This window comes from Balaenoptera ricei, chromosome 10 (genome assembly GCF_028023285.1).
Source record: "Balaenoptera ricei isolate mBalRic1 chromosome 10, mBalRic1.hap2, whole genome shotgun sequence".
NCBI lineage: Eukaryota > Metazoa > Chordata > Mammalia > Artiodactyla > Balaenopteridae > Balaenoptera > Balaenoptera ricei.
The window spans coordinates 42,771,698-42,799,657 of NC_082648.1; the positions used below are offsets into that span (position 1 = coordinate 42,771,698).

The following is a 27,960-nucleotide window of genomic DNA, read 5'->3' on the forward strand; positions in this document are numbered from 1 at the left end:
CGCGCGGGCTTTCTCTAGTTGTGGCGAGCGGGGGCTACTTTTCGTTGTGGTGCACGTGCTTCTCATTGTGGTGGCTTCTCATGTTGTGGAGCACAGGCTCTAGGCGTGCAGGCTTCAGTAGTTGTGGCACACGGGCTTAGTTGCTCTGCAGCATGTGGGATCTTCCCGGAGCAGGGCTTGAACCCGTGTCCCCTGCATTGGCAAGCAGATTCTTAACCACTGCGCCACCAGGGAAGTCCCTCTGAGTTTTGATAATCATCTTTTTCTAAATCCATATATTTTTTTGAGTTTTAGTTTTTAATTAAATCAGTTATGTAAAACAAGATATATGTGCACAGTTCATGTCTGTGACTATTGTAGACAGAGCATTTGGATTAAATGAAAATACGTAAAAATACTTAGCACCTAGAAAATGTTAATGTAGGACAGTCCCCCCACCCACACCTTTTTTTTTGGACAATGACAGGACTGGAAAGATTTTACTCTAAGCAGAATTTAGCTTGCCACTAGGATTGAAATAATACTTCAGTTTTGCTGATTATAAAATAAGCTTCCATCCCTAAATCATGCACAAAATTTACACTATAACTATGCATGTTCTTGTTTCAGAGTATAATTCTACTCAACAGAAAAATGGGCAGAAGGCATAAACAGTTACTAAGTAAAGAAATAGAAAGGACCAAAAGACATGAAGAGGAAAAAAATGCCCATTTTTGATATATTTTTAGAGTTAACTGAAGATTTTCTTTTTTAGGAAGTAAAAGCTTTGTTTAAAAATGAAAACTGCCCCAAGGTGATAAGCTGTGAATTTGCACACAATAGCAACTGGTATATCACTTTCCAGTCAGACACAGATGCACAGCAGGTGAGAAGAAAACTTTTCTTCTGATTTGAAGTCCTGGTGATAAAAGAAGAAGTGTATATTTTAATTGAGAAAAATGTGTGCTTACAGTAATGTTTGTAAAGACTTTGGAGAACCTTGTTCACCTTTTTGGTTTTGCCTATTGGTTTCCTTTTTGATGATCTTCTTAAAGCTTTTTTTGTTTCAATTTAAGAACAGTTTGTTTCCTATCAGTAAAAAAAATTAACACACAATTTTTAAATTAACATGGGGATCAGAGACCATGTATTCAGTAGTTAGTATTTCTATTACATAGTAGGCCCGCAATATATATAACTTCCGTTCTGATTCTTGGTATTTTGACATAATGATTTTACTCTTAATTGTTATCGTGGCCTATTTAAAGATAAGAAAAGTAATATTCCTTTGAAACAGAAATTTATATGATAGCATTTTAAAACCACTTACTGTTTTTTTTTTTAATTCTTCATCTTAGAAGGCCCTCTGAACCCATTTTAAAATTGATATGTAATGATATTTTGGGTCTGTTTTGAATTTTGTGAGTGTGTGTCAGTAGTAATCCATAGTAGTTTAATATACAATAAATGTGAACTGTAGCTGAGGTCTTAAATTTTTACTTTTTCATTCCCTGTCACCTGCATAATGGGATCACCTTCAGAATATTTTATTGTTTAGTTTAGAGATAGTTGCAATTACCAAAACTCTCTTGATAGAATAATGATGGCCTTAATGAAATGTTTGAATGCTAATGAAAGTTCCTTGCTGCTTTGTTAACAGGCTTTTAAATACTTAAGAGAAGAAGTTAAGACATTTCAGGGCAAGCCAATCATGGTAAGAAACATTTGTAAGTAGTCCATCATGAGACAAGAAGGTTTTTGTTGTCTGTCTATTAACAAACAAAGATGAATAACATTTTATAAAACCCATAATGATTTTAAAGAAATTTCTGGCTCATATGAAATGCTATTTCAGGAAATTAGTTGATAGAATGTCAAAATACTTTCTAAACAGCAGTTTCTTCTAGAAGTATAACTTCAGACACCATGAAGTTAAAGTTAGATGCTGATTGACAACATGTAAGATAATCATAGATCTCAATCCTGCTCTTAGGAGCAGGAATAATTTTTTAGTAACAAAGGTGGAAAACATTCTCAGTACTTTCATTTCAATTAACTGCATCACTGCATTAATACTCAGCCATTTGGGAACCTGGAACTTGTCGTTGATGACACTTGCTCACGGTTTACATGTCTAATTTGTTCTCACATCCCATGAAATCTGCCTTCAAAACTTCTTTCAATCATTACTGCCATTGTTTAGGCTTGAGCAATTGGAATAGCCTTTTAGCTGTTATGCCTTCAGCTTTCCCCTCCTTACAGTCCATCCTCCACATTATTTTAAGTGTGAAAGTAATACCTATATGTGGTAAGAAAGTCAAATGATTTATAGTAAATAAGTTAATTAAATCTCCCTGTCTCAGATTCCTCCAGTCATTTTCCCTAGAGGTGATGAGAGAGAGCAGTTTTTTCTGCACCCATCTAGGAATTTTCTTTCTGTCTTTACGTGAATGGAAATGTATAGTATATACACGCCTATTCTTTTCTCATAATAGAGCTTTTCATTCACCATTGTTTCAGGTATACATTTAATATTGTTCATGTGTATCATGATTTAATTATTAAGTTGTTAATATAAAATAAAAATAAAATAAATAAATAAATAAAGTAATTATTAAGTTGTTGCTGTATTTACAAATAATTTGTAACATATGCTTTCTTTAAAAGTTTTTTTTATTGTGGCAAAATATGCATACATACAATTTACCATTTTTAAGTGTACAGCTAACTCAGTGGCGTTTAGTACATTCACATTGCTGTACAACCATCACCGGTATTTATTTCCTGAACTTTGCAGCATCCCCAGAAACTCTATACCCATGAAACCATAACTTCCCATTCTTCCCAGCTGCTGGTAACTTCCCTTCTAGTCTCTGTCTTTCTGAATTTACCTATTTTAGATACCACATATAAATGGAATCATGCAATATTTGTCCTTTTGTATCTGGCTTATTTCACTTAGCATAATGTTTTCCAGCTTCATCTATGTGGAGCATGTGTCAGAACTTCATTACTTTTTATTGGCTGAATAATATTCCATTGTATGTATATACCACATTTTGTTTATTCATTATCTATTGAAGGATGCTTGGGTTGCTTCCATTTTTGGATTATTGTGAATAATCCTGCACAACTATCTGAGTCCCTGCTTTCAACTCTTTTGGGTATATACTAGGAATTACTGAGTAATATGATAATTATATGTTTAACATATTGAGGAGTGCATAACTGTTTTCCAAAGCAGTTGTATCCTTTTACATTTCCCCCAGCAATGGAGGAGGATTCAAATTTTTCTACATCCTTAACAACACTTGTTATTTTTGCTTTTTGAATAAAGCACTCATCCTAATGGGTAGAAAGTGGTATCTCATTATGGTTTTGTGTTTCATTTTCATAGTGACACATGATATCAGGCATCTTTTCATGCGCTTCTTTGCCATTTGTATGTCTTTTTTGGAGAAATGTCTGTTCAAGTCCTTAGACCATTTTTTTTTTTTTAATCTCTTTTTTTATTAAATTTTTTTTTTCTTCTTTTTTAAATTTCTTTTTACAAACCCTTGTGTCGAGGGCTGACTTTCAATAGATCGCAGCGAGGGAGCTGCTCTGCTACGTACGAAACCCCGACCCAGAAGCAGGTCGTCTACGAATGGTTTAGCACCAGGTTCCCCACGAACGTGCGGTGCGTGACGGGCGAGGGGGCGGCCGCCTTTCCAGCCGCACCCCGTGTCCCAGGACGAAGGGCTCTCCGCACTGGACCTCGGTCCCGACACGCGGCGGGGCGCGCCACGCCGCGCCCTGGGGGACACGGGTGGCGGCCCGCCGGCGGGGACGGCGGGGGACCGGCTATCCGAGACCAACCGAGGCTCCCGCGGCGCTGCCATATCGTTCCACGTGGGCGGGATTCTGACTTAGAGGCGTTCAGCTTAGACCATTTTTTAAATTGGGTTATTTGTTTTGTTGTTGAGCTGTACCAGATCTTTATATATTCTGGATATTAAACTCTTGTCAGATATATGATCTGCAAATATTTTCTCCCATTTTGTGGGTTATATTTTTTACTCTCTTGAAGTGTCCTTTGAGGCACAAAAGCTTTTAATTTTTATGAAGTCCAATTAATTTTTTTGTTGTTATCTGTGCTTTTGTTGCCATACTTCATAAATCGTTGCCAAATCCAAGATCATGAAATGTTTCCCCTATGTTTTCTTCTAAGGGTTTTATAATATTAGCCTTTTCTTTTTAATTGAAATATAGTTGATGTACAATATTATGTTCATTTCAGGTATACTACATAGTGATTTGACATTTGCATACATTATGAAATGATCACTGTGTTAAGTCTAGTAACCATCTGTCCCCATGCAAAGTTAATACAATATTATTTGACCATATTCTTTTTAAAAAATATTTATCCATTCATTCATTCATTCATTCATTCATTTTGGCTGTGCTGGCTCTTAGTTGGGGCATGCGGGATCTTCATTGTGGCATGCGGACTGTAGTTGCGGCGTGCAGGCTTCTTAGTTGCGGCATGTGGACTCTTAGTTGCGGCACGCGTGCGGGATCTAGTTCCCCAACCAGGGATCGAACCCGGGCCTCCTGCATTGGGAGCGTGGAGTCTTAACCACTGCACCAGCAGGGAAGTCCCTGACCATGTTCTTTATGCTGTATATTACATCCCCATGGCTTATTTATTGTATAACTGGAGGCTTGTACCTCTTAATTCCGTTCACCTATTTACCTGCCCCACAACCCCCTCCCCTCGGGCAACTACCCATATGTTCTCTGTATCTATGAGTCTGTTTTCATTTTGTTTTGTTTTATTTTTTAGTTTCCACATGTAAGTGAGATCATGTGGTATTTGCTTTTCTCTGTCTTACCTCACTTAGCATAATTACCCTCTAGATCCATCCATGTTGTCACAAATGGCAAGATTTCTTTTTTTATGGCTGAGTAATACTCCACTGTGTATATATATCGCATCTTCTTTATCCATTCATCTATTGATGGGGACTTAGGTTGCTTCCATATCTTGGGTGTTGTAAATAATGCTGCAGTGAATATAAGGGTGCATATATCTTTTGGAATTAGTAGTTTTGATTTCCTTGGGTAAATACCCAGAAGTGAAATTGCTGGATCCTATAGGAGTTCCATTTTTAATTTCTTGAGGAAGCTCCATACTGTTTTTCCATAGTGGCTGCACCAATTTACAATCCTACAAGTGCACAAGGGTTCCCTTTTCTCCACATCTTCACCAACACTTGTTATTTGTTGTCTTTTTGATGATAGCCACCTGACAGTTTTGAGGTGGTATCTCACTGTGGTTTTGATTTCCATTTCTCTGATTATTAGTGATGTGGAGCATCTTTTCTGTCTGTGACCATCTGTGTGTCTTCTTTGGGGGGATAAAAAGTCTGTATTCCGGTCCTCTGCCCATTTGTATATGGTGTGAGAACGTAGTCCAATTTGATTCATTTGCATGTAGCTATCCAGTTTTCCCAGCTCTCTTTAAGAGGCTGTCTTTTCCCCATTGTTTATTCTTGCCTCCTTTGCCATAGATTAATAGACCAAATGTGTGTGGATTTATTTCTGGGCTCTCTCTTTGGTTTCATTGATCTGTGTGTCTGTTTTTGTGCTAGCACCATACTATTTGATTATTGAAGCTTTGTAATATAGTTTGAAATCTGGGAGCAGAATACCTCCAGCTCTGTTTTTCTTCCTCAAGATTGCTCTGGTATTTGAGGTCTTTTGGTATCCATACAGAGTTTAGAATTACTGTTCTAGTTCTGTGAAAAATGCCTTTGATATTTTGATAGAGATTGCTTTGAATCTGTAGATTGCCTTGCTTAGTTTGGTCATTTTAACAATATTAATTCTTCAGTCCATGAGCATGGTGTGCCTTTTCGTTTGTTTGTGTCATCTTCGGTTTCTTTCATCAGTGCCTTATAGTTTTCAGAGTATAAGTCATTTACCTCTTTGGTTAGATATTTTATTTTTTGATGCAGTTGTAAATGGGATTGTTTTCTTAAAATCTCTTTCTGATAGTTCATTATTAGTGTATAGAAGTGCAACAGATTTCTGTGTATTAGTTTTGTATCCTACAACTGTACTGAATTCATTTATTCTAATAGATTTTTGATAGCATCCTTAGGCTTTTCTATATATAGTATCATGTCATTTACAAACAGTGACAGTTTTACTTCTTCCTTTCCAATTTGAATTCCTTTTATTTCTCTTCCTCGTTATTGCTATGGCTAGGACTTCCAGTACTATATTGAATAAAAATGGTGAGAGTGGGCATCCTTGTCATGTTCCTTAACTTACTGGAAATGCTTCAGCTTTTCACCATTGAGTATGATGTTGGCTGTGGGTTTGTCATATACAGCCTTTATTATGTTGAGGTATGTTCCTTATATACCCACTTATTGAGAGTTTTTATCATAAATATTAAATGTTTAATTTTCAAAAGCTTTTTCTACATCTGTTGAGATGATCATATGATTTTTATGTTCAGTTTGTTAAAGTGATATATCATATTGATTTATTTGCAGATATTAAGCCATCCTTGATCCCTGAGATAAATCCTACTTGGTCATGATGTGTGATCTGTTTAATGTATTGTTGAATCCTGTTTACTAATTTTTTTTTTTTTTTAAGGAATTCCTTTATTTTTATTTTTTATTTATTTATTTATTTTTGGCTGTGTTGGGTCTTCGTCTCTGTGTGAGGGCTTTCTCTAGTTGCGGCATGCGGGGGCCACTCTTCATCACGGTGCGCGGGCCTCTCATTATCGCGGCCTCTCTTGTTGCAGAGCACAGGCTCCAGACGCGCAGGCTCAGTAGTTGTGGCTCACGGGCCTAGTTGCTCCGCGGCATGTGGGATCTTCCCAGACCAGGGCTCGAACCCGTGTCCCCTGCATTGGCAGGCAGATTCTCAACCACTGCGCCACCAGGGAAGCCCTGTTTGCTAATATTTTGTTGAGGATGTTAGCATCCATGTTCATCAGTGATATTGGCCTGTAGTTTTCTTTTTTGTGTCTAGTTTTGGTATCTAGGTGATGCTGGCCTCAGAATAAGCTCAGAAGCATTCCTCCTTCAATTTTTTGGAATAGTTTAAGAAGAATAGGTGTTAATGCATCGTTAAATGTTTTGTAGAATTCCCCTGTGTAGCCGTCTGTCTGGTCCTGGGTGGGTGAGATTTTTGCACCCACCCTTTAGGAGCAGATTCTCTGTTTCCTACAGTCTTCTCAGTATCCAGTATGCAAGCTCCACTGACTTCCAAAGCCAGACCTTCTGGGGCCTCGTCTTCTTGTTTTAGGACCCTCAGGCTGGGGAGCCCGATGTGGCATTTGGACCCCTTGCTCCTTGGGGGAGGAACTCTACAATTGTGATATTCTTCCTGTTTGTGGGTCACCAACCACGGGGTTTGGGTCCTGACTATGTCTCATTTCCACCCCTTCTACCCATCTCATGCTTCCTTCTTCATGTCTTTAGTTGTGGAAAATCTTTTCTGCTAGTCTTCAGGTTGTTGTCATACATACTTGCTCTGTAAGTACTTGTAAATTTGGTGTGTCCATGGGAGGAGCTGAGTTTATTTCTGGGCTCTCTATTTCCATTTAATTGGTCTGTATGTCTGTCTTTATGCCAGTACCACACTATTTCAATTACTGTAGCTTTGTAGTAAGATTTGAAAATGAGAAGTATGAGCTGTTCAATTTTACTGTTCTTTTTTAATACTGTTGAAGGTATTCAGGACCACTTGAAATTTCATATGAATTTTAGGTTGGAGTTTTCTGTTTCTCCAAGCAAATGCCATTGGGACTTTGATAGTACACTGAGTCTGTATATCATTTGAATATTATTGTCATCTTAACAATATTGAGTCCTCCAATCCATGAACATGGGATTTCATTCTATTTATTTAGGTTTTTCATTTCTTTCAGCAATTTGTTGTAGTTTTCATTGTATAGGTGATGTATTCCTAAGTATTTTGTTCTTTTTGATACTGTTGTCAATGGAATTTTCTTAATTTCCTTTTCTGATTGTTCCTTCCTAGTGTATAGAAATACAACGATTTTTGAGTGTTGATTTTATATCCTGCATCTTTGCTGTACTAGTTGATTAGATCTAACTTTTTTGGGGGGTGGGGGTGGGGGGTCTGATTCTTTAAGACTTTTCTACATGTAAGATCATGTCATTTACAAACAGATAATTTTACTTCTCCTTTCTAGTTTGGATGTCTTTTATTACTTTTTCTTGCCAATGCTCTGGCTAGAACTTCCAGTACTATGTTGAGTGAAATGGCAAAAGTGGGCATCCTTGTCTTGTTCTTGATCTTAGGGGAAAAACCATCAGTCTTTTACCACTGAGTGTGATATCAACTATGTGCTTTTCACATATGGCCCTTGTCATGTTGATGAGGTTCCCTTCCGTTCCCAGTTTGAGTATTCTTACCTTGAAAGTGTGGAATTCTGTGAAATGCTTTTTCTGTATCAATTGAGATGATCGTGTGTGTTTTTCCTTTGTTCTGTTAATGTGCCATATTACATTGATTTTCTTATGTTGAACCACCCCACCTCCCATCCTCCCTCCCCACCCCACCGCCCCCATTTCTGGAATAAATCCCACTTGGTCAAGATGTATACTCTTTTAACTCCTAACAAGTTGAATTTGCTAGTATTTTTTTGTGGATTTTTAAAATCCATATTCATAAGGGATATTGGCCTATAGGTTCCCCCCCACCCTTGTAGTGTCTTTGTCTGTTTTACCAGAGTAATACTGGCCTCATAGAATGAGTTAGGAAGTGTTCCCTCTTCTTCAATTTTTCTGGAAGAGTTTGAGAAGGATTGGTGTTAATTGAGAAGGATTGGTAAAATTTTTCTTTTCTTTTCTATTATGGTTTATTACAGGATATTGAATATAGTTCCCTGTGCTGTACAATAGAATCTTGTTGTCTATCCATTCTGTATATAATAGTTTCCATCTGCTAGTCCCAAACTCCCAATCCAGCCCTCCCTCACCCCTCCTCCCCCTTGGCAACCACAAGTCTGCTCTCTACATATATGAGTCTGTTTCTGCTTCATAGATAAGTTCAATTGTGTCATATTTTAGATTCCACATATAAGTAATATCATACGGTATTTGTCTTTCTCTTTCTGACTGACTTCACTTAGTATGATAATCTCTAGGTCCATCCATGTAGCTGCAGATGGCATTATTTCATTCTTTCTTTATGGCTGAGTAATGTTCCGTGTGTGTGTGTGTGTGTATCTCACATCTTCTTTATCCATTCATCTGTCAGTGGGCATTTAGGTGGTTTCCATGTCTTGGCTGTTGTAAATAGTGCTGTTATGAACATAGGGGTGCACGTATCTTTTCAGATTATAGTTTTGTCTGGATATATGTCCAGGAGTGGGATTGCTGGATCATATGCCCTCTTTGAATTTTAAAATCACTGATTCAACCTCCTTCTTAAAGGTTTATTCAAATTTCCACCTTCTCGGGTCAGTTTTTGTAGTTTGTGTGTTTCCAGGAATCTGTCTGTTTCGTCTAGGTTATCCACATGTTGATCTGCCTTTGTTTACACTGTTCTCTTGTATTCTTTTTATTTCTGTAAAATCAGTATTTGGGTCTGATTTTAGTTTTCATTTCTGATTTAGGAATTGGAATCTTTTACCTTTCTTAGTCAATCTAGCTAAAGGTTTGTTCATTTTCTTGATCTTTTCAAAAAACCAGCTTTCAGTTTCATTGATTTTTCTGTCATTTCTCTGTTCTTTTTATCTCCATTCTAATCTTTATTATTTCCTCCTGCTATCTTTGGTTTTAGTTTGCTTCTTTCTAGTTTTTAGGTGGTAGCTTAGGTTATTGCTTTGAGATCATTCTTTTTTAACATAGGTGCTTATAGCTATAAGTTTCCCTCTTCGCACTGTTTTTATAACATCCAGTAAGTTCTTTTTTATTGGGGTATAGTTGTTTTACAATGTTGTCTTCATTTCTGCTGTACAGTGGAGTTCCCTGTGCTATACAGCAGGTTCTCATTAGTTATCTATTTTATACATATTAGTTTATATATGTCAATTCCAATCTCCCAGTTCACCCCACTCCCCTTCCCACCTTGGTGTCCATACATATGTTCTCTGCGTCTGTGTCTCTGTTGCTGCCTTGCAAACCGGTTCATCTGTAGCATTTTTCTAGATTCCATATATATGCATTAATATACGATATTTGTTTTTCTCTTTCTGACTTACTTCACTCTGTATGGCAGTCTCTGGGTCCATCCACGTCTCTACAGATGACCCAGTTTTGTTCCTTTTTATGGCTGATACATCCAGTAAGTTCTGATATGTTGTGTTTTTGTGTTCATTCATCTCAAATTATTTTCTAATTTCTCTTGTGATTTCATCTTTGACCCATTGGTTAAGAACGTGTGTTGTTTAATTTGTGAATTTTCTAGTTTTCCTTCTGTCACTGATTTCTAGTTTCATTCCATTGTGGACAGAGGAGATACTTTGTAAGATATCAGTCTTTCAAAATTTATTAAAACCAGTTTTGGTCTCTCATAGAGAATGTTCCATGTACACTTGATAAAAATACATACTCTGGTGTTTAGAGTACTGTCTGTGTTTGTAGTCTTATTCAAGTTCCCTATTTGTTTATTGCTTTTATTTTATTTATTTATTTGGTTGCGCTGGGTCTTAGTTGTGGCAGGAGGGCTCCTTAGTTGTGGCATGCAAACTCTAAGTTGTAGCATGCATGTGGGATCTAGTTCCCTGACCAGGGATCAAATCTGGGCCCCCTGCATTGGGAGCATGGAGTCTTAACCACTGTGCCACCAGGGAAGTCCCTGTTTATTGCTTTTCTGTTTTGTTATTATTCATTATTGAAAGTGGGTTATTGAAGTCTCTATTATTGCAGAACTGTCTATCCTTTCATTTCTGTCAGTTTTTGCTTTACATATTTTGGGGCTCTCTTGGTAGATGCATGTATGTTTATAATTGTTTTATCTTTTTGCTGGATTGAACCTTTTATCAATATATAATCTCCTTTGTCTCTAACAACCTTTTTTGACTTAGTCTGTTTTGCATAATAATAATATAGTCATCTTAGCTGTATTTTGATTACTTTTATCTGTATCGAAGAGTATATCCATTTACTTATTAGGTAGAACCAATTTACACTCTTACAGTATTTTTTTTTTTTAATTTATTTATTTTATTTATTTACTTTTGGCTGCGTTGAGTCTTCATTGCTGTGTGGGGGCTTTCTCCAGTTGCGGTGAGTGGGGGCTACTCTTGGTTGCGGTGCACGGGCTTCTCATTGTGGTGGCTTCTCTTGTTGTGGAGCACAGGCTCTAGGCGCACAGGCTTCAGTAGTCGTGGCTCGCGGGCTCTAGAGCACAGGCTCAGTAGCTGTGGTGCATGGGCTTAGTTGCTCCACAGCATGTGGGGTCTTCCAGGACCAGGGCACGAACCCGTGTCCCCTGCATTGGCAGGCGGATTCTTAACCACTGCACCACCAGGGAAGTCCCTACAGTATTTTTTATTTCTTTAAAATTTCCTGTGGTTGATTCTCTGATTTTCCAACTTTTTTTTTTTTTTTTTTTTTTTTTGCCACACTACACATGTGGGATCTTAGTTCCCTGACCAGGGATTGAACCTATGCCCCCTGCAGTGGAAGCATGGAGTCTTAACCAATGGACTGCCAGGGAAGTCCCCTTGACTATTTTTCTGTGAAGATTTTCTTATTGATTTGTATGAGTTCTTAGAGGAGCTTAATCTTCTTGTCAAATTAACTGTTTGTATTGTTATTATGTTTGTCGTATTTGTGTGGAAATCCGTTTTGTTGTAGCAAGATTACAAGATTGATAAATATTTTTCTTTATGCCTTTGGGTTTGAATCTAGTAGTTTTGCTAGGCCCTCTCTAAGAAAAATTTTCTTTTTTTAATCAACATTCTTAAAGTATAGTTTACATACAATAAAATGTACTTATTTGAAGCATACATTTTTATTAGTTTTTGCAAATTTATGCACTGTGGTTTTCTCAGTCTCCCCTCATCAACATCCAGTGTTGACAATTATTGATCTGCTTTCTGCTGCTATAGGTTTGTTTTTTTCTGTAGTTTCATATGAATGAAACCACACGGTATATTCTCTTTTGTACCTGACTTCTTTCACTTGCCATAATTATTTTTAGTAAACCGTATTGTAGCATGTATTGGTAGTACACTTTTTTATTGCCAATTAGTATTCCAGTGTAGGAATATACAGGCATACCTTGGAGGTATGGAGGGTTCAGTTCCAGACCACTGCAGTAAGGCAAGTCACACGAACTTTTTGGTTTCCCAGTGCCTATAAAAGTTACATTTACACTCTACTGGAATCTGTTAAGTGTGCAATAGCATTATGTCAAAAAATGTACATATCTTAATTTAAAAATACTTTATTGCTAAAAAAAGAAAAAAAAAAGTGGTAATCATCATCCATGTCTTCAACCAGTCATAATCATTTTGCTGGTGGGGGATCTTGCCTTGATGTTGATGGCTGCTGATGGATCAGGATGGTGGTGGCTGAAGGTGGGGGTGGCCGTGGCAGTTTCTTAAAATAGGACAACAGTGAAGTTTGCCGTATCAATTTTGTCCTTTCACAAACCATTTCTCTGTAGCACACAGTGCTGTTTGATAGCATTTTATCCACAGTAGAACCTCTTTTAAAATTGGAGTCAGTCCTCTCAAGCCCTGCCACTGCCTTAACAACTAAGTTTATGTAATATTCTAAATCCTTTGTTGTCATTTCAACAGTCTTCTCAGCATCTTCATCAGAAGGAGATTCTATCTCAAGAAACCACTTTCTTTCCTCATCTATAAGAAGCAACTCCTCATCTGTTCAAGTTTCATCATGAGATGGTAGCAATTCAGTCCCATCTTCAGGCTCTACTTCTAATTCTAGTTCTCTTGCTGTTTCCACCGCATCTTCAGTTATTTCTTACACTGAAGTCTTGAACTGTTCAGTTATCCATGAAGGTTGGAATCAACTTCTTCTAAACTCCTATTCATGTTGGTATTTTGTCTTCTTTCCGTGAATCATGAATGAACTTAATGGCGTCTAGAATGGGTGAATCCTTTCCAGAAGGTTTTTGATTGACTTTGCCCAGATCTTTTATCTATGGCAGCTACTGTATAGCCTTAAGAAATCTATTTCTTAAATAATAAGACTTGAAAGTCGAAATTACTCCTTGATCCATGGGCTGCAGAATGGAAGCTGTGTTAGCAGGCGTGAAAACAACGTGAATCTTAACGTGCATCTCCATTAGCGCTCTTGGGTGACCAGGTGCATTGTCAGTGAGCAGTAATATTTTGAAAGGAATCTTTTTTTCTGAGCAGTAGTTCTCAATAGTAGGCCTAAAATATTTAGTAAACCATGTTGTCAGCAGTTGTGCTATCATCTGAGCTTTGTTGTTTCATTCACAGAACACAGGTAGAGTAGATTTAGCATAATTCTGAAGGGCCAAAGGATTTTTGGAATGGCTAATGGGCATTGGTTTCAACTTAAAGTCACCAGCTGCATTAGCCCATAACAAGAGAGTCAGCCTGTCCTTTGAAGCTTTGAAGCCTTGAGGCTAGGCATTGGCTTATCCTCTCTAGCTATAAAAGTCCTAGATGGCATCTTCTTCCAATATAAAACTGTTTTGTCTATGTTGAAAATCTTCATTACTTATTTTAGCTAGATCTGCTGAATAATTTGTTGCGGCTTCTACATCAGCACTTGCTGCTTCATCTTGTACTTTGATGTTGTGGAGATGTCTTCTTTCCTTAAACCTCATGAACCAACCTCTGCTAGCTTCAGGCTTTTCTTCTGCAGCTTCCTCACCTCTCTCAGCGTTCATAGAATTGAAGAGAGTGAGAGTCTTGCTCTGGATTAGGCTTATGCTTAAGGGAATGTTGTGACTGGTTTGATCGTCTATCCAGATCACTAAAACTTTCCCACATCAGCAATAAGGCTGTTTGGCTTTCTTATCATTCGTGTGTTCATTGCAGTAGTCCTCATTTCTTTCAAGAACTTTTTCTTTGCATGCACAACTTGGCTTAACTGTTTGGCACAAGAGGCCTAGCTTTCAGCCTGTCTTGACTTTTGACATGCCTTCCTCACTAAGCTTAATCATTTCTAGTTTTTGATTTAAAGTGAGAGATATGTGACTCTTTCTTTCACTTGAATACTTAGAGGCCATTTTAGGGCCAAATTGGCCCGGTTTCAATATTGTTGTGTCTGAGGGAATAGGGTGGCCCAAGGAGAGATAGAGAACGGGAGAACTGCCCATTGGTGGAGGAGTCAGAAACACACATCTATTGATTAAGTTCATTGCCTTATATGGGCATGGTTTGTGGTGTCCCAAAACAATTACATTAGTAACATCAAAGATCACAGATCACCATAACAAAGATAATAATTTTGACAAAGTGAGAAATATTGCGAGAATTACCAAAATGTCATACAGAGACACAAAGTTATTAAACGCTGTTGATATAAAAATATTGGACAGTATTTTGTACACTTGGAACTAATAAAATACTGTGTGGGGACTTCCCTGGTGGCACAGTGGTTAAGAATCCGCCTGCCAGTGCAGGGGACATGGGTTCGAGCCCTGGTCTGGGAAGATCCCACATGCCGTGGAGTAACTAAGCCCATGTGCCACAACTGCTGAGCCTGTGCTCTAGAGCCCGTGAGCCATAACTTCTGAGCCTGCATGCCGCAGCTACTGAAGTCTGCATGCCTAGAGCCTATGCCCTGCAACAAGAGAAGCCACCACAATGACAAGCCCGCGCACTGCAATGAAGAGTAGCTCCCGCTCGCTGCAACTAGAGAAAGCCTGCACGCAGGAACAAAGACTTGATGCAGCCAAAAAAAAATTTATAATAATAATAAATAAATACATAAAAATTTTTTTAAAAACTGCAATATTTGGGAAATACAGTAAAGCAAAACGCAATAAAATACGGTATGCCTGTACTGCGATTTGATTATCTAGTCACTTGTTCTTAGACATCTTCGTTCTTTCCATACATCTTTTTTAGTTAACTGTCTTTTTAAATCTTTTTTCTGTCTTTAAAAATTTGGTTGTTAGTCTGATTATTGATTTGTAAGCGTTCTTTATGTATTCTGGTTGCAAGTTTTTTGTCAGATGTGTATTACAAATATATTTGCGCTAGTTTGTGAATTGCCTTTTGCTTTCTTAACAGTGTATATTAAAGAGTAGACTTTTAACTTTGATGAAGTCTATTTCATCTCCTTTTTCTTTTAGGGTTCATTATTTTTGTCTTATCTAAAATCAACCCCTCCTAATGTCATGAGTATTTTCTTTCATGATTTCTTCTAGAAGTATTATAGTTTTAGTACTTATATTTACGTCTTATGATCTGTATCAAGTTACTTTGTGTTTTTTGGAAGGAAAAGTCAAGATTCTTTTTTTAAAAGAAGTACAATACTTGTTCCAGCACCATTTGTTGAAGACTATTCCTTTGTTGACTATTAAAGCATATATATGCTTTGGTCTATTTCTAGACTCTGTTCTTTTCTGTTGATCTGTGTTTATCCTTAAGTCAGTTCCCTGCTGTTTTGATTACTGTAGCTTTATAATAAGTTATAAAATCAGATAATATGTAAGTTCTCAAAGTTGTTTTGATTTTCCAAAATTATTTTCGGTATTCCAAGTCATTAACATTTTCATATAAATTTTCAAATCAATGTGTTGGTTTTACAAAAATACTTGCTGGTATTTTGATTGGAATTACATTGACTCTATAGATTAATTTGAGAGGATTGCCACCTTACTAATATCGAGTCCTCTAACATGGTATCTCCATTTATCTAGGTTTTTCGTTTCTCTCATTGCTTTGTAGTTTTCAGTGTACGTGTCTTAAACGTATTTTGTTAAATGTATTAACAAGGGAAATTAATTTTTTTGTGTTTGGGCCTTTTAAATCATTTGTATATTCATTACAGTAATGTATTCTACCCTACCTAATACAGAATCTCTTTCCTGAATCCATAAAGCATATTGTATTGAATGTAAACACTCCTTGCAGCATATTAACATGATTTCTTTACTATTTGCTCTTTGATGAAGTAAATTAATTTAATACATATTGATTTCTGCTTTAGAGTATAGCATATACAAATACAAAATATAAATATTAGTAATTCTGTTCTTAACCTAAGAAAGATTTTTTTTTTAATGGAGAGTTATTTATTTTAAAGTAGTTTAAAATCTGATGTGAAATTAGCTTCTGACAATTTTTTTTAATAAAATGGCTTTAAATGCTTAAACTCCAATTTAGACCTATCATTTTTCTTAGATTTTATCTATTTTATGTAAGGATGCTTTTGCATTAGTATTTTCCTCTGAATCATAGTTATTTACGTTTTTCACAAAAATTTAAAATAGTTATAAAAGCTATTATGATACCACAGTGCTATATTTTATTATAATATCTTTGTGCCCGATTAATTGGAAAATTATAGTGTTCATGATTCAAAAATTAATAAAAATCACCCATGATAATTTGGGAGAGCTCTCACTCTTGTGCAGTGGACATCCAAGGTCAAGGGTCCTTGCAGACTTTGGCCTAGAGATATGCTTGTGAAGGAGTCCAATGGAACATTTATTGTGTGTGCTAATAAGTTGCTTCACATTTTATCTTGTTTCTCTTGTAAATAAGCAAGAACGCATTTTTTATTGCTCTTCCTCCGTAGATCAATTCTACCTGGTATTAGTTCCTTTCAGGCTAAAGAACTTCCTTTGATGTTACTTAACAGCGCCCACCAGGGATGAATTTTCTTAATTTTTCCTCATCTAAAGCTGTCTTGTATTTCACACTCATTTTTGATGGATACAGAATTCTGTACATTGATACATGTACATGGATACAGAATTCTGGGTTGATAGTTTTAACTTTTTTCCTTCTTTTAAGATTGCATTGTTTTCTGGCTTCTGTTCTTTCTAGTGAGGCATTCTTATAATATGTGTTGTTTTTCTCTGCCTGCCGCCAAGATATTTTTTGTTTTGTTTTCTCTTTGGTTTTCAGTAGGTTGACCTAGTGTGTCTAGCTATGGTTTTCTATTTATCCTGCTTGGGGTGTTCTGAACTTATTGTTTGTAAATTGATGTTTTTCACCAAATTGGAGGAATTTCAACCTCTAGTTTTTCAAAAAAATTTCTGCCTCACTTTCTCCTCTCCTTTTGAGACTTCAGTTACACATATGTAGGTCTGCTTGATTCACTGCGATTCTGTTTTTCTTCCATCTCTTTCTTCTTCAGATTGGATACTTTCTGTGGACTTGAATTCATCTTCAAGTTGTGTTCTAGCATTTCCATTTTAAACAATATATTCCTTCTCTGCTGACATTTCCTCTTTTATTCAGTCTTTAAGAACATTATTTCCCTTTTATCCATAGCATATTTATTTGGTTTTAATAGATTAATTCGTAGAGCATGGCTATTCTTGTTTCATCTTAATCCCACCTACTTCCCGATGTCCCAGGTATTTTGAAGCAAATTTGAAACTTAATTTCATCTGTATGTAAATAAACTAATATTGGTATCTCTAAAAGAAAGGGATTAAAAAAAAATAGCCACACTACTATCACACTTTTTGAAAAATAAACAATAATTTCTTAAACATCAGGCACTGTTCACATTTTCCCGATTCACATTTTTTCTTTCTCTTTTTTCTTTTTTAAAATTTATGATTTGGGAATTGCCTGGTGGTCCGGTGGTTCAGACTTGGCATTCTCACTGCTGGGGCCCCAGGTTCGATCCCTGGTCAGGGAACTAAGATCCCACAAGCCGCGGGGAGTGGCAAAATAATAATAATAAAAATATAAAATAAAATACAATTTATGATTTTGTCCTCTACCGCTTTAGTTTTACTTTTGGAAGTATGTTTTTGAAATCACTGTTATTTGTCTTACAAAGTTTCTCACATTATACATTTCGTTAGCTATGTGTTTTTTTATTGTGTTAAAATACACATACATAAAATTTACCATCTTAACCATTTTAAATTTTAATTTCATTTATCAGTGCCGTAATATTAAACACATTCACATTGTTGTGTAGCCATCACCACCATCCATTCTCATAACTCTTTTCTTCTTGTAAAACTGAAACTCTGTGCCTATTAAACAGTAACTCTCCACTTTCCCCTCCTTCAGCCCATACTTTCTTTGATTTTTGACCATTTACCTCATATAAATGGAATCATATAGTATTTGTCTCCTTGTGACTTGCTTATTTCACTTTAATATGGTGTCTTCAAGGTTCATCCATGTAGCATATTGCAGAATTTCCCTCCTTTCTAAGGCTGAATAATCCATTATATGTATATACAACAATTTGTTTATCCATTCATCTGTTGATGGACACTTGGGTTTGCTTCCACATTTTAGCTTTTGTGAATAAGGCCGCTATGAACATCGGTATACAAATTTCTCTTCAAGATTCTGCTTTCAATACTTTTGCATATATACCCAGAAGTGGAATTGCTGGGTCATATGGTAATTCTATTTTTAATTTTTCGAGGGACCTCCATACTGTTTTCCACAATGGCTATACCATTTTATATTCCCACCAACAGTGCACAAGGGTTCCAGTTTCTCCACATCCTCTCCAACATTTGGCTGTTTTCTGTTTCTTGATAGTAGCTATTTTAATGAATGTGATGTGATATCTCTTTGGTTTTAATTGCATTTCTTCCATGATTAGTGATGTTGAGTGTCTCTTCGCCTGCTTATTGGCCATTTATATATATTCTTTAGAGAAATGCCTATTCAAGTTCTCTGCCCACTTTTGAATTGGCTAGTTATATTCTTTTTTTGTTTTAAAAACGAGCTCTTTTTTTAGTAAGTTTTTTAAAATATAAATTTATTTATTTATTTTTGGCTGCGTTGGGTCTTCATTGCTGCACGTGGAGTTTCTCTAGTTGCAGCTAGTGGGGGCTACTCTTCGTTGTGGTGTGCAGGCTTCTCATTACGGTGGTTTCTCTTGTTGCGGTGCATGGGCTTCAGTAGTTGTGGCTCGCGGGCTCTAGAGCACAGTCTCAGTAGCTGTGGTGCATGGGCTTAGTTGCCTCACAGCATGTGGGATCTTCCAGGACCAGGGCACGAACCCGTGTCCCCTGCATTGGCAGGCAGATTCTTAACCACTGTGCTACTAGGGAAGTCCCAAGTTATATTCTTGAGTGTAGTTTAACACGATCCTCTGACCTCTGTATTTCATGCAAATTGGTAGCTAGATCTAGAGGCTTAATCAGAATTAGATTTTATTTTGGAGCAGCAAAGAGAACAAAAACATGTAGTATATGTCTTTGTATGTCTCTCTTATACTAGCTGCTGCTGATCATTGACTAGATATATTGATTTGTTAAGGGTTGCAAAGTGGTACTATTTCTGTGCTATCTTTTTTCCATTTATTATTTGAAACACTTCCATAAAGAAAAGCTTTCCTTCATCTTCATTACCCTGAGGTACAGCTCATATATGCAATGTATGATAAATGCTTGGTTCTAGCTTTTACTACCAGTTTTCAAAATAATGTGTTGGTTCCCTGGCAACCTTCAAAAACGACCATTCAGATATTTTTTTGGTTTTGAATATTTAAACATATTTGGTGTGTTCATTGTCCTTACTGATGAAGTATGGCCTCTTTGAGTCCTTTTGTCATGGTATTTTCAATGTTCCTTGCTCTCTAATGTGACAAAATGTTCCAGGCTCTTGTACGTTTTGTGTCAAAAGGCTCTGGAGTTGCCATGTTACTTTTATGGGAAAGTAATGTTTTGCAGTCCACTGCTTAGGCACAAGGAGTGCTTCTGGCTAATGGTTTGGTTATTATTTCTAAGCCTTTTCTTTGAACAGAGCTATTAAATACTTTTTTTTTTTTTTTAAAGACAATATATATCATGAGTTTATATCGATGCTTTCGATTTAAATTCAGGCTACATGGTTTTTACTTCTTCAGTTGCTGTCTGCATCTCTTTTCTCCCACGTGAAAATCTCAGATGTCAGTGACCCCAATATAATTTATGATTTGGTATATCCAAAATCACAGACAGAAGTCTCAGAATAACAATACCAATAATAATATAATTCTGAAAACAAATTAAGACTTTTTTTTGCTGTACTTTGCCTTGTGGTTTGTTCCTAAGGAACGTTCATAACAGTTGATTTTTATTTTGGTTCAAAGTCATTTAGAGTTTCTCTGTGTTATTCCGCTAGTTGGATACACATTTAGGTTCATTTTGCATTGAACTTTTACAAACTGATTTTTAAAAATTTTATTCAGTATGTGCATGGCTTAAAAGTAAAATATCTAAAACAGTATATTAAATTCATATTCATGTGTCTGTGTGTGTGAATGCAAGTATATCTTCATATCCACATCTAACTTATCTAAACAACACCTAACTATACATACCTTTCTCCTTGCCTTGCCTCTTCTTTTTTTCTTTTAAATAGTATTTTCTGGAAATCACTCCATTATAATATTTAGAGCAGTTCCTCAGGTTTCTTTTTTTTTTTTTTCTTACATCTGATAATTGTGTGGATACACCATGTTGTTTTCAATCATTGATGGACTGTTGGGTTGTTTCGTGTGTGTGAGCGTGTGTTTGGGAGAGTTGTGGATCCAAGCCCCCTCACCCCCCATGCCCCCCCACTTCCTATCATAGTAAGTGTCAGTGAATAGCCATATGCATCATTTTTTTAAAAACCTCTTTTTGGTCTGTGTATATGCAGTAAAATTTCCTAGAAGTGGGGTTGATAAGAATATGATAATATGCATATGTGATATTTTGGAAGACATTGCTGAATTTTCCTTTTTAAGGGTTGTGTTGTTTTGAATGCCCATCATCAATGTATCAGAGTACCTGTTTTGCCACAGCCTTATCAATAGAGTATGTTGTCAAATTTTTAGACTTTTTCCAATTTTATGTGAGAAATGTGAATTCCATTTTAATTGCATTTCTCTTATGAGCAGGGTCTAGCATCTTTTCATATAAGAGCCATTTGCCTTTCTTTTTCCACCTTGCTTGTGATAAGTTGCAGTTAGTTTTAATATTTTGACTTTTGTGGTTTTACTTTGTTTATTGTATTAATTGTATTTGCCATGTAGAAGTTTTTAAAAGTACAGCTATCAATCATTTTCTTTTGCTCTACTAACTCTATAGTACATGGAAATAATGTCATGGAAAATATGTTCCAAATGTAAATTAAATATATTTGTGAAAATATACACTTTATCCTTTGTGATTATATCCTTTGTGTTCTTCTTGCTTCTAGGCAAGGATAAAAGCCATCAATACGTTTTTTGCTAAGAATGGTTATCGATTAATGGATTCTAGTATGTATAGTCCTCCCATTCAAACTCAAGCACAGTATGCCTCACCGGTCTTTATGCAGCCTGTATATAATCCTCACCAACAGTACTCTGTTTATAGTATTGTGCCTCAGTCTTGGTCTCCAAATCCCACACCTTACTTTGAAACACCACTGGTAAGTGAGATCCTTACAGAATAATACATTTTTTTCACTGAAGCTGAAATTTGAAGAAATCAGCTAGAATTAGAGTTCATGTTTTATTTTGTTTTGTGTTGATATTGGTTACTTTCTGGCTTTTCAATGGTGATAAGGATATTTAATCCCCCATATCAAATATATGCGTATGACTAAGAGTTGAGCTATTGGTTCCTATCATTTTATTCTTTAAATTGCTGGTAAATTAATAGACTGGAAAAATCCTGAATGATTTAAAGTTTTGTGAAACTTTTTCAGAGAGAAATATTCTTTATTAAGTGTTGAACCAGTTGTTCCTTGTTCTGTAATTCAAGTGATAACTTGGAGTGAGTATTGCAAATGTTTAAAATTATTTTTGGCTTATCAAAGAAATTGATGCTAGGTTAGTTCATCAGAAGTTTCTTAAGACCCTCACACCAGGTTTTTGTCTTTACTATGAATAGCTTTTAAACATTAAAATTTTCTTTTAGGCTCCTTTTCCCAATGGTAGTTTTGTGAATGGCTTTAATTCACCAGGATCTTATAAAACAAATGCTGCTGCTGCTGCTGCTGTGAATATGGGTCGACCATTCCAAAAAAATCGGTAAGATGAAAAACGATAGCTGGAATTTATTTATTTATTTTTAAATTTATTTACTTAATTTGTTTTATTTTTGGCTGTGTTGGGTCTTCAGTTGCTGTGCGCAGGCTTTCTCTAGTTGCGGCGAACGGGGACTACTCTTTGTTGTGGTGCACAGGCTTCTCATTGGGTGGCTTCTCTTGTTGCAGAGCACGGGCTCTAGGCGTGTGGGCTTCAGTAGTTGTGGCACTCGGGCTCAGTAGTTGTGGAGCACAGGCTTAGTTGCTCCGCTGCGTGTGGGATCTTCCTGGAGCAGGGCATGAACCTGTGTCCCCTGCATTGGCAGGTGGATTCTTAACCACTGTGCCACCAGGGAAGCCATGTACTCACTTTAACTGACACAGTTGGTTAAAGCATTTGAATATCTTTTTTTTTTTTTTGTCCTTGCCTTGCGGCCTGTGGGATCTTAATTCCCTGACTAAGTTCCCCAGATCAAACCCCGGGCTCATGGCAATGAAAGCACCAAGTCCTAACCACTGGACTGCCAGGGGATTCCCTGAAGATCATTTTTAAGTGTTCAGAAAATTTTGCTACATATACACATTCTTAATTGCTTTATGAAGTTTCAAATGAGAACTCTTCATATTGTAAGAATGAAGGATTCTTTATAAACAAAAGATTACTTGTGCTCTTGTAGATGACCCTTAGTTTGGTGATACAGTAATAACAGCAAAATTCAAGTATTGCTAGGACATATGAGTAGAAGTACAGTGAGCTTTAAAAACACACACTGTGGGGCTTCCCTGGTGGCGCAGTGGTTGAGAATCTGCCTGCCAATGCAGGGGACACGGGTTCGAGCCCTGTTCTGGGAAGATCCCACATGCCACGGAGCAACTAGGCCCGTGAGCCACAATTACTGAGCCTGCGCGTCTGGAGCCTGTGCTCCGCAGCAAGAGAGGCCGCGATAATGAGAGGCCTGCGTACCGCGATGAAGAGTGGCCCCCACTTGCCACAACTAGAGAAAGCCCTCACACAGGAACGAAGACCCAACACAGCCATAAATAAATAAATAAATAAAAATTAAACTTTAAAAAAAACACACACACTGTCCTCTAACCTTCATCCTGTTGTTCCAAAAAGATTATTTAATTTCCATGTGCACACAGAGACAGTGATGTTTAAATCTGGAAAGACCTTTGTTATGATGTAGTTTTAATTCATTTTACAGATGAATTGAAGAAAGTGAAAGTTGAAGAGGATGAATATCTTGCTAGGGTTACATGGCTTTTTATCATCAGCAGACCTGAGATTAGCACATTTTCTTTTCTTCTACTATAGCTAGTAAAGTTTTTTTCTTAAAAATAATTGAGTTAATACAAATGACAGTTTATAACCTCCCTTGTGAGGAGATACAGATTTCTCATGATTAGAAATAGTAGCTTTGTAAAAATATGTATCTGTTGATTTCACATTTCTTTGAAGAGGTGAATTTTGCTTTAAACACTTACATGAAGTAGACGTCTTGGTTATAAGAGACTAAAAACAATTTTTAATAACAACAAAAGGTATTGGTGTTTGCAGATGCTTGACTTAAAAATACATTAAGTGGGCTTATGGTATTCCTTTATTGTCACTTGAAAGCACTGCTGTGCTTTCAAGAGGTAAAAATACAATAAGAGGTAAAAATACAATAAGAAAGCCAAGAATGACAGTCAAGTCATTCTCGCTTTTTTAAAAATATTTATTTATTTATTTATTTATTTGGTTGGTTGGTTGCACCCGGTCTTAGTTTTGGGAGGTGGACTCCTTGGTTGCAGGAGGTGGGCACCTTAGTTGCGGCGTGCATGTGGGATCCAGTTCCCTGAGGAGGGATCAATCCTAAGCCCCCTGCATTGAGAGCGCGGGGTCTTAACCACTGTGCCACCAGGGAAGTCCCAAGTCATTCTTGCTTATAAGGAGATATATCTGTGGTTTTGAAGATACAGGATAGGTTTAGTATAATTTTGCTTGTTATTCAAAACTACTTGTGTACAATTTTTTGCGTTTGTTTGACCGATACAGGTTGTTGTTCATTTTTAGTCACAGAAATAATACACGAATACTTCCTTATAAAAATGCAGATATTGCAGATGAACTAGAGCCTTTTGACCACCAACCCAAATCCTTGCTTCCTTCTTACTTCTAAGAAGTGACCGCTGCCAGGCCTTTATTTTTATTTATTTAAGTTATCAGTCAAGGAGCAGTGTATTACATTAACCTTGTAACAGCCCAGTGATGATCACTAGACCTACTTAGAGAGAATAGGACTAACTTTCAGAAGTCTGGGCAATTTTCTACCTTTCATACTTTATCTTTCTGTCACTTTCCTTCTTCCTTTACATCTTTTATCACTTCTTTCTTTCATTATCCTTTTTTCTTTTGCCAAGACTGCGATTGTAAGTCCCTCTCTGTGAAGGGTAAGATTATGAGATCTGAGGGCTGTTAAACCTAATAACTTGTCTACTGGGTGTATTGAAATGCAATGAGAAAATTTCAGTGAGTGATAGTTTCTGAACAGATACATAAACAGCAATATCTACCTCATGAAGTCATTTTCAGATATGATGGATAATGTAAATTAGTTTGTGTTAGTTGACATACTGTAAATTTCGTTGCTATTCAGAAACTATTTTGTAACGTATAAGTAATTATCTGGAAAAGTACTGTATATGAGACTTAGCCCAACTTTATAGCCTAATTTTTATGTTTAAGTTTTAGTAGTAGTAATCTAATTTGTTATATTCTCTAAAGAGTTAGTAGGATAGCTGGAGATGCTATTGGAATTAATGTTTAACTGTTCATAATTATGAGGTTTTAAATCCCTATTCAAAGAACCCGGAATTTACAGTGTGTTATTAATATTATAAATTTGTAACTATGAAAATAGACTAAAAAAAATGGAGTATATAAACTGCAAGCCAGGGGCTAAATAGAAATCTAATACTTCCTTTTTTAATCTCCTGTAGAGCCAGGGTCCTCAGTTGCTTGGGCTTACTTTAGAGGTTTTCACTATTGATTAAACTGCATCCTCTCCTTTACCCTACCCTAGCTTCATCTGCTTACAAATTGTTAAGAGAGTTGGGTGCTTATACCCATCATCCAAGATAAAAGCTACTTTTGTTAGATGTGTAGGTGGTTTTTGTTTTTGTTTTGTTTTGCTTTGTTTGTCTTTGGTTTGGTTTGGTTTGGTTTTTTGTTTTTTACCAGATTCCATACCTTAATTCATGAAGTCATGCCAGGCTATTAGTTGCATTATATTTTCCTAGTTTTTTGGTCCCACATCTTTGTTGGATCTTTGAACAACTGATTTCATTTGGAGAGGGATGCTTAGTAGGAAGCTGGGATTTTAATATATTCCACTGTTCCTTTTTAAAAAAATTATCAGTCCCCTAAAGAGTTTTTTTAGACTTTTCCCCCATATGAAAATTTAATACTAGAGATTATTGTATATCTATTTATGTAATGTATGCCAATTCTTACTCCCTTTGGGGGTATTGTTGCCCCATTGAGAATGTATGGCATAGACTCAATAAGCTTCCAGCCTGGCTGATTTAGATGTGTCAGAACTGCAGTTTGTGTTAAAGAAATTAGGTAAAATCCTAGTTATAGCCTAAATTTGGGGGTAGAAGTAGCCTTATCTTGAAGAACTTTGGATCACCTCCCAAATCTCTCCAGACAGCTTTTTTTAATGTAAAAATTCTTTGCCTTTTAAAAATAATACGTCTGAGACATTAAAGGGTTTACATTTTTACAACACAGTGCTTCTGTGTCCAACCCAGTTTATGGAAAATCAGAATACAGCAGAAGGCAATTTTTAACTTGGCCTGTTAAGAGTTTCTACCATTAAGAGAAAATATTTTCTGTTTTAATTTATCCTTTCACATATATGGTCTTATATTTCTTATAGTGTGAAGCCTCATTTTAGGTCAGGTGGTTCAGAACACTCAACAGAGGGCTCTGTGTCATTGACGGATGGACCATTGAACAGATCTGGTTCAAGGAACTTTCCAACTGAACGACATAACCCTACAGTAACAGGGCACCAGGAGCAAAGCTACCTTCCAAAAGAGACTCCCACTTTGCAGATGGAACAGAATGGGGACTATGGTAGGGGCAGGTAAGGAAGTATGGTAATAAATGTGGAAATAAGGTATATGAAAATTCTTTAATCATAATATGAATGTTTGAAGACCACGATCTAGTGATTTTTAAATTTAATTATTGGTATATAGTTATGCTAAATAAATACTTTATTCATGTAATATGTGTTACTAGTTTTTCATAATTAAGAAATTCAGAATGCCCATATAGCTCTGAGTCAGAGGTTTATAAAAGTTATTCTGAAGTTCTTCACAGTTCACTAAGGAAAGATTAGCTTAGAAAGATAAGATTCCATCTGCATCATAGTTTTAATTTCTAGCAACATCTAAACTGTGGGAATGGGGTTATATGTTATCTACCCTTCCTAAACAAAACAAAAAAAATGAACCCTAATATGCTTCTGATTTGGAGGGAGCATTGCTAATAAAAATGGGCCCAGCTTACTTAGTGGTGGTGGTGGTAGTAGGTGAAGTTTTTGGTAGATTAGCTCAGCGTCTCTTCAGAAGAAAATATATCTTTTAATAATAAAGGAGATTTAGGAAGTATAGATACTTAAAATAGAAGTTCGCCCATCTTTGATAGAATGTATACATTTGAAGAAACTTATGAATTGTCCCTCCCACCTGCTTCCCCACCCCCACTCCCTTTTGTCATTGTTAAAAGGAGAACTCTCTTCAGAGGTCGAAGACGTCGGGAAGATGAAAGGATCCCAGTAAGTTTTTTTTTTTTTAACCTTTAATTACATACGTTCAATTTTTTTTTTTCTTCTGTGATTTACTATGGCGTTGACTTCTGGTGTATCTTTCTGGGTTTTTGTTTTATTGATTATAATATTGATTATGATTAGAGCCTGTTCTTGACCCTGAAATATCCACCATCACCATTACCCCTCACCCTTAAAGCACACATATAGTTAGAGCTTTGACCTGTGTTGCTCACTTTTAAAAAAAATTACTTGAATACCTAATCTATTCACATGGTTTAAAATAAAATATATGAAAATATTCTATGGAAAGTTTAATTATTGCTTTATTAATGGAAATTTAAAGAGTTTCAATCTTTTGATTTTACAATGCTGTTACAAACAGTGCATTGATAACCTCATATTAACCATCACTTCCTATGTGTGCAATAGTATCTGAAGGAGAATCCCTAGAAGTGGGATTTCTGAGTCACAATTCAGTAAGTTGCTGCCTAATGGCTTTCTGTAGGGGTTGTGCTGATTTTCACTCTGTGAAAAAAAGTTTCTGTTTATCCATAAGCCTTACAAAGTGTATGATTTTTTGCCAGTCTGGTAGCATATGTGATTCACTTTTAAAGCTCTGTTGGATGGTTTTGGAAACTGTTATACTATTTATTAATTGTTACTTGGGGGCAGTTTTCTACCTAGTGCTGATTCTTATATTTGCCAATCCTGTGAAACCACTTAGAGATTTTTAAAAATTTTTTTATAGTTCTAGGCAGGTTCTTATTTGAATCCTCATTTACCTAGCTTCAAATTATTCATATTTTTTTGTGTGTGTGGTTTGTTCATGGTGAATGTTTGCCATTTCTTAACTGTGGTCAAAAGGAGTTGAGGAATAAAAATAGTATAGGAAGACATGGAGGTCTCAAGAAAACCCTGCCTGGAATTTACATTTATATCATAAATGTGAAATATAATACTTGCTTTACATGTATAAGTAGTGAGTTATATACATATATAATAGTATACTATATAGTGTAC

At 36.3% G+C, this 27,960-nt stretch overlaps 1 protein-coding gene across 3 annotated transcripts in view; it reads left to right on the forward strand.

The window, feature by feature from the left end:
• The window catches only part of LARP4 (La ribonucleoprotein 4), a 64,962-nt gene that overhangs the window by 26,172 nt on the left and 10,830 nt on the right, over positions 1–27,960 (forward strand). For all 3 annotated transcript variants that reach the window (XM_059935882.1, XM_059935880.1, XM_059935881.1), the window contains 6 exons: positions 755–865; positions 1,640–1,693; positions 21,302–21,514; positions 22,006–22,118; positions 26,041–26,250; positions 26,898–26,946. In XM_059935882.1, the coding sequence (XP_059791865.1) occupies positions 755–865; positions 1,640–1,693; positions 21,302–21,514; positions 22,006–22,118; positions 26,041–26,250; positions 26,898–26,946 (750 nt within the window). The remainder of the gene's footprint in view (positions 1–754; positions 866–1,639; positions 1,694–21,301; positions 21,515–22,005; positions 22,119–26,040; positions 26,251–26,897; positions 26,947–27,960) is intronic.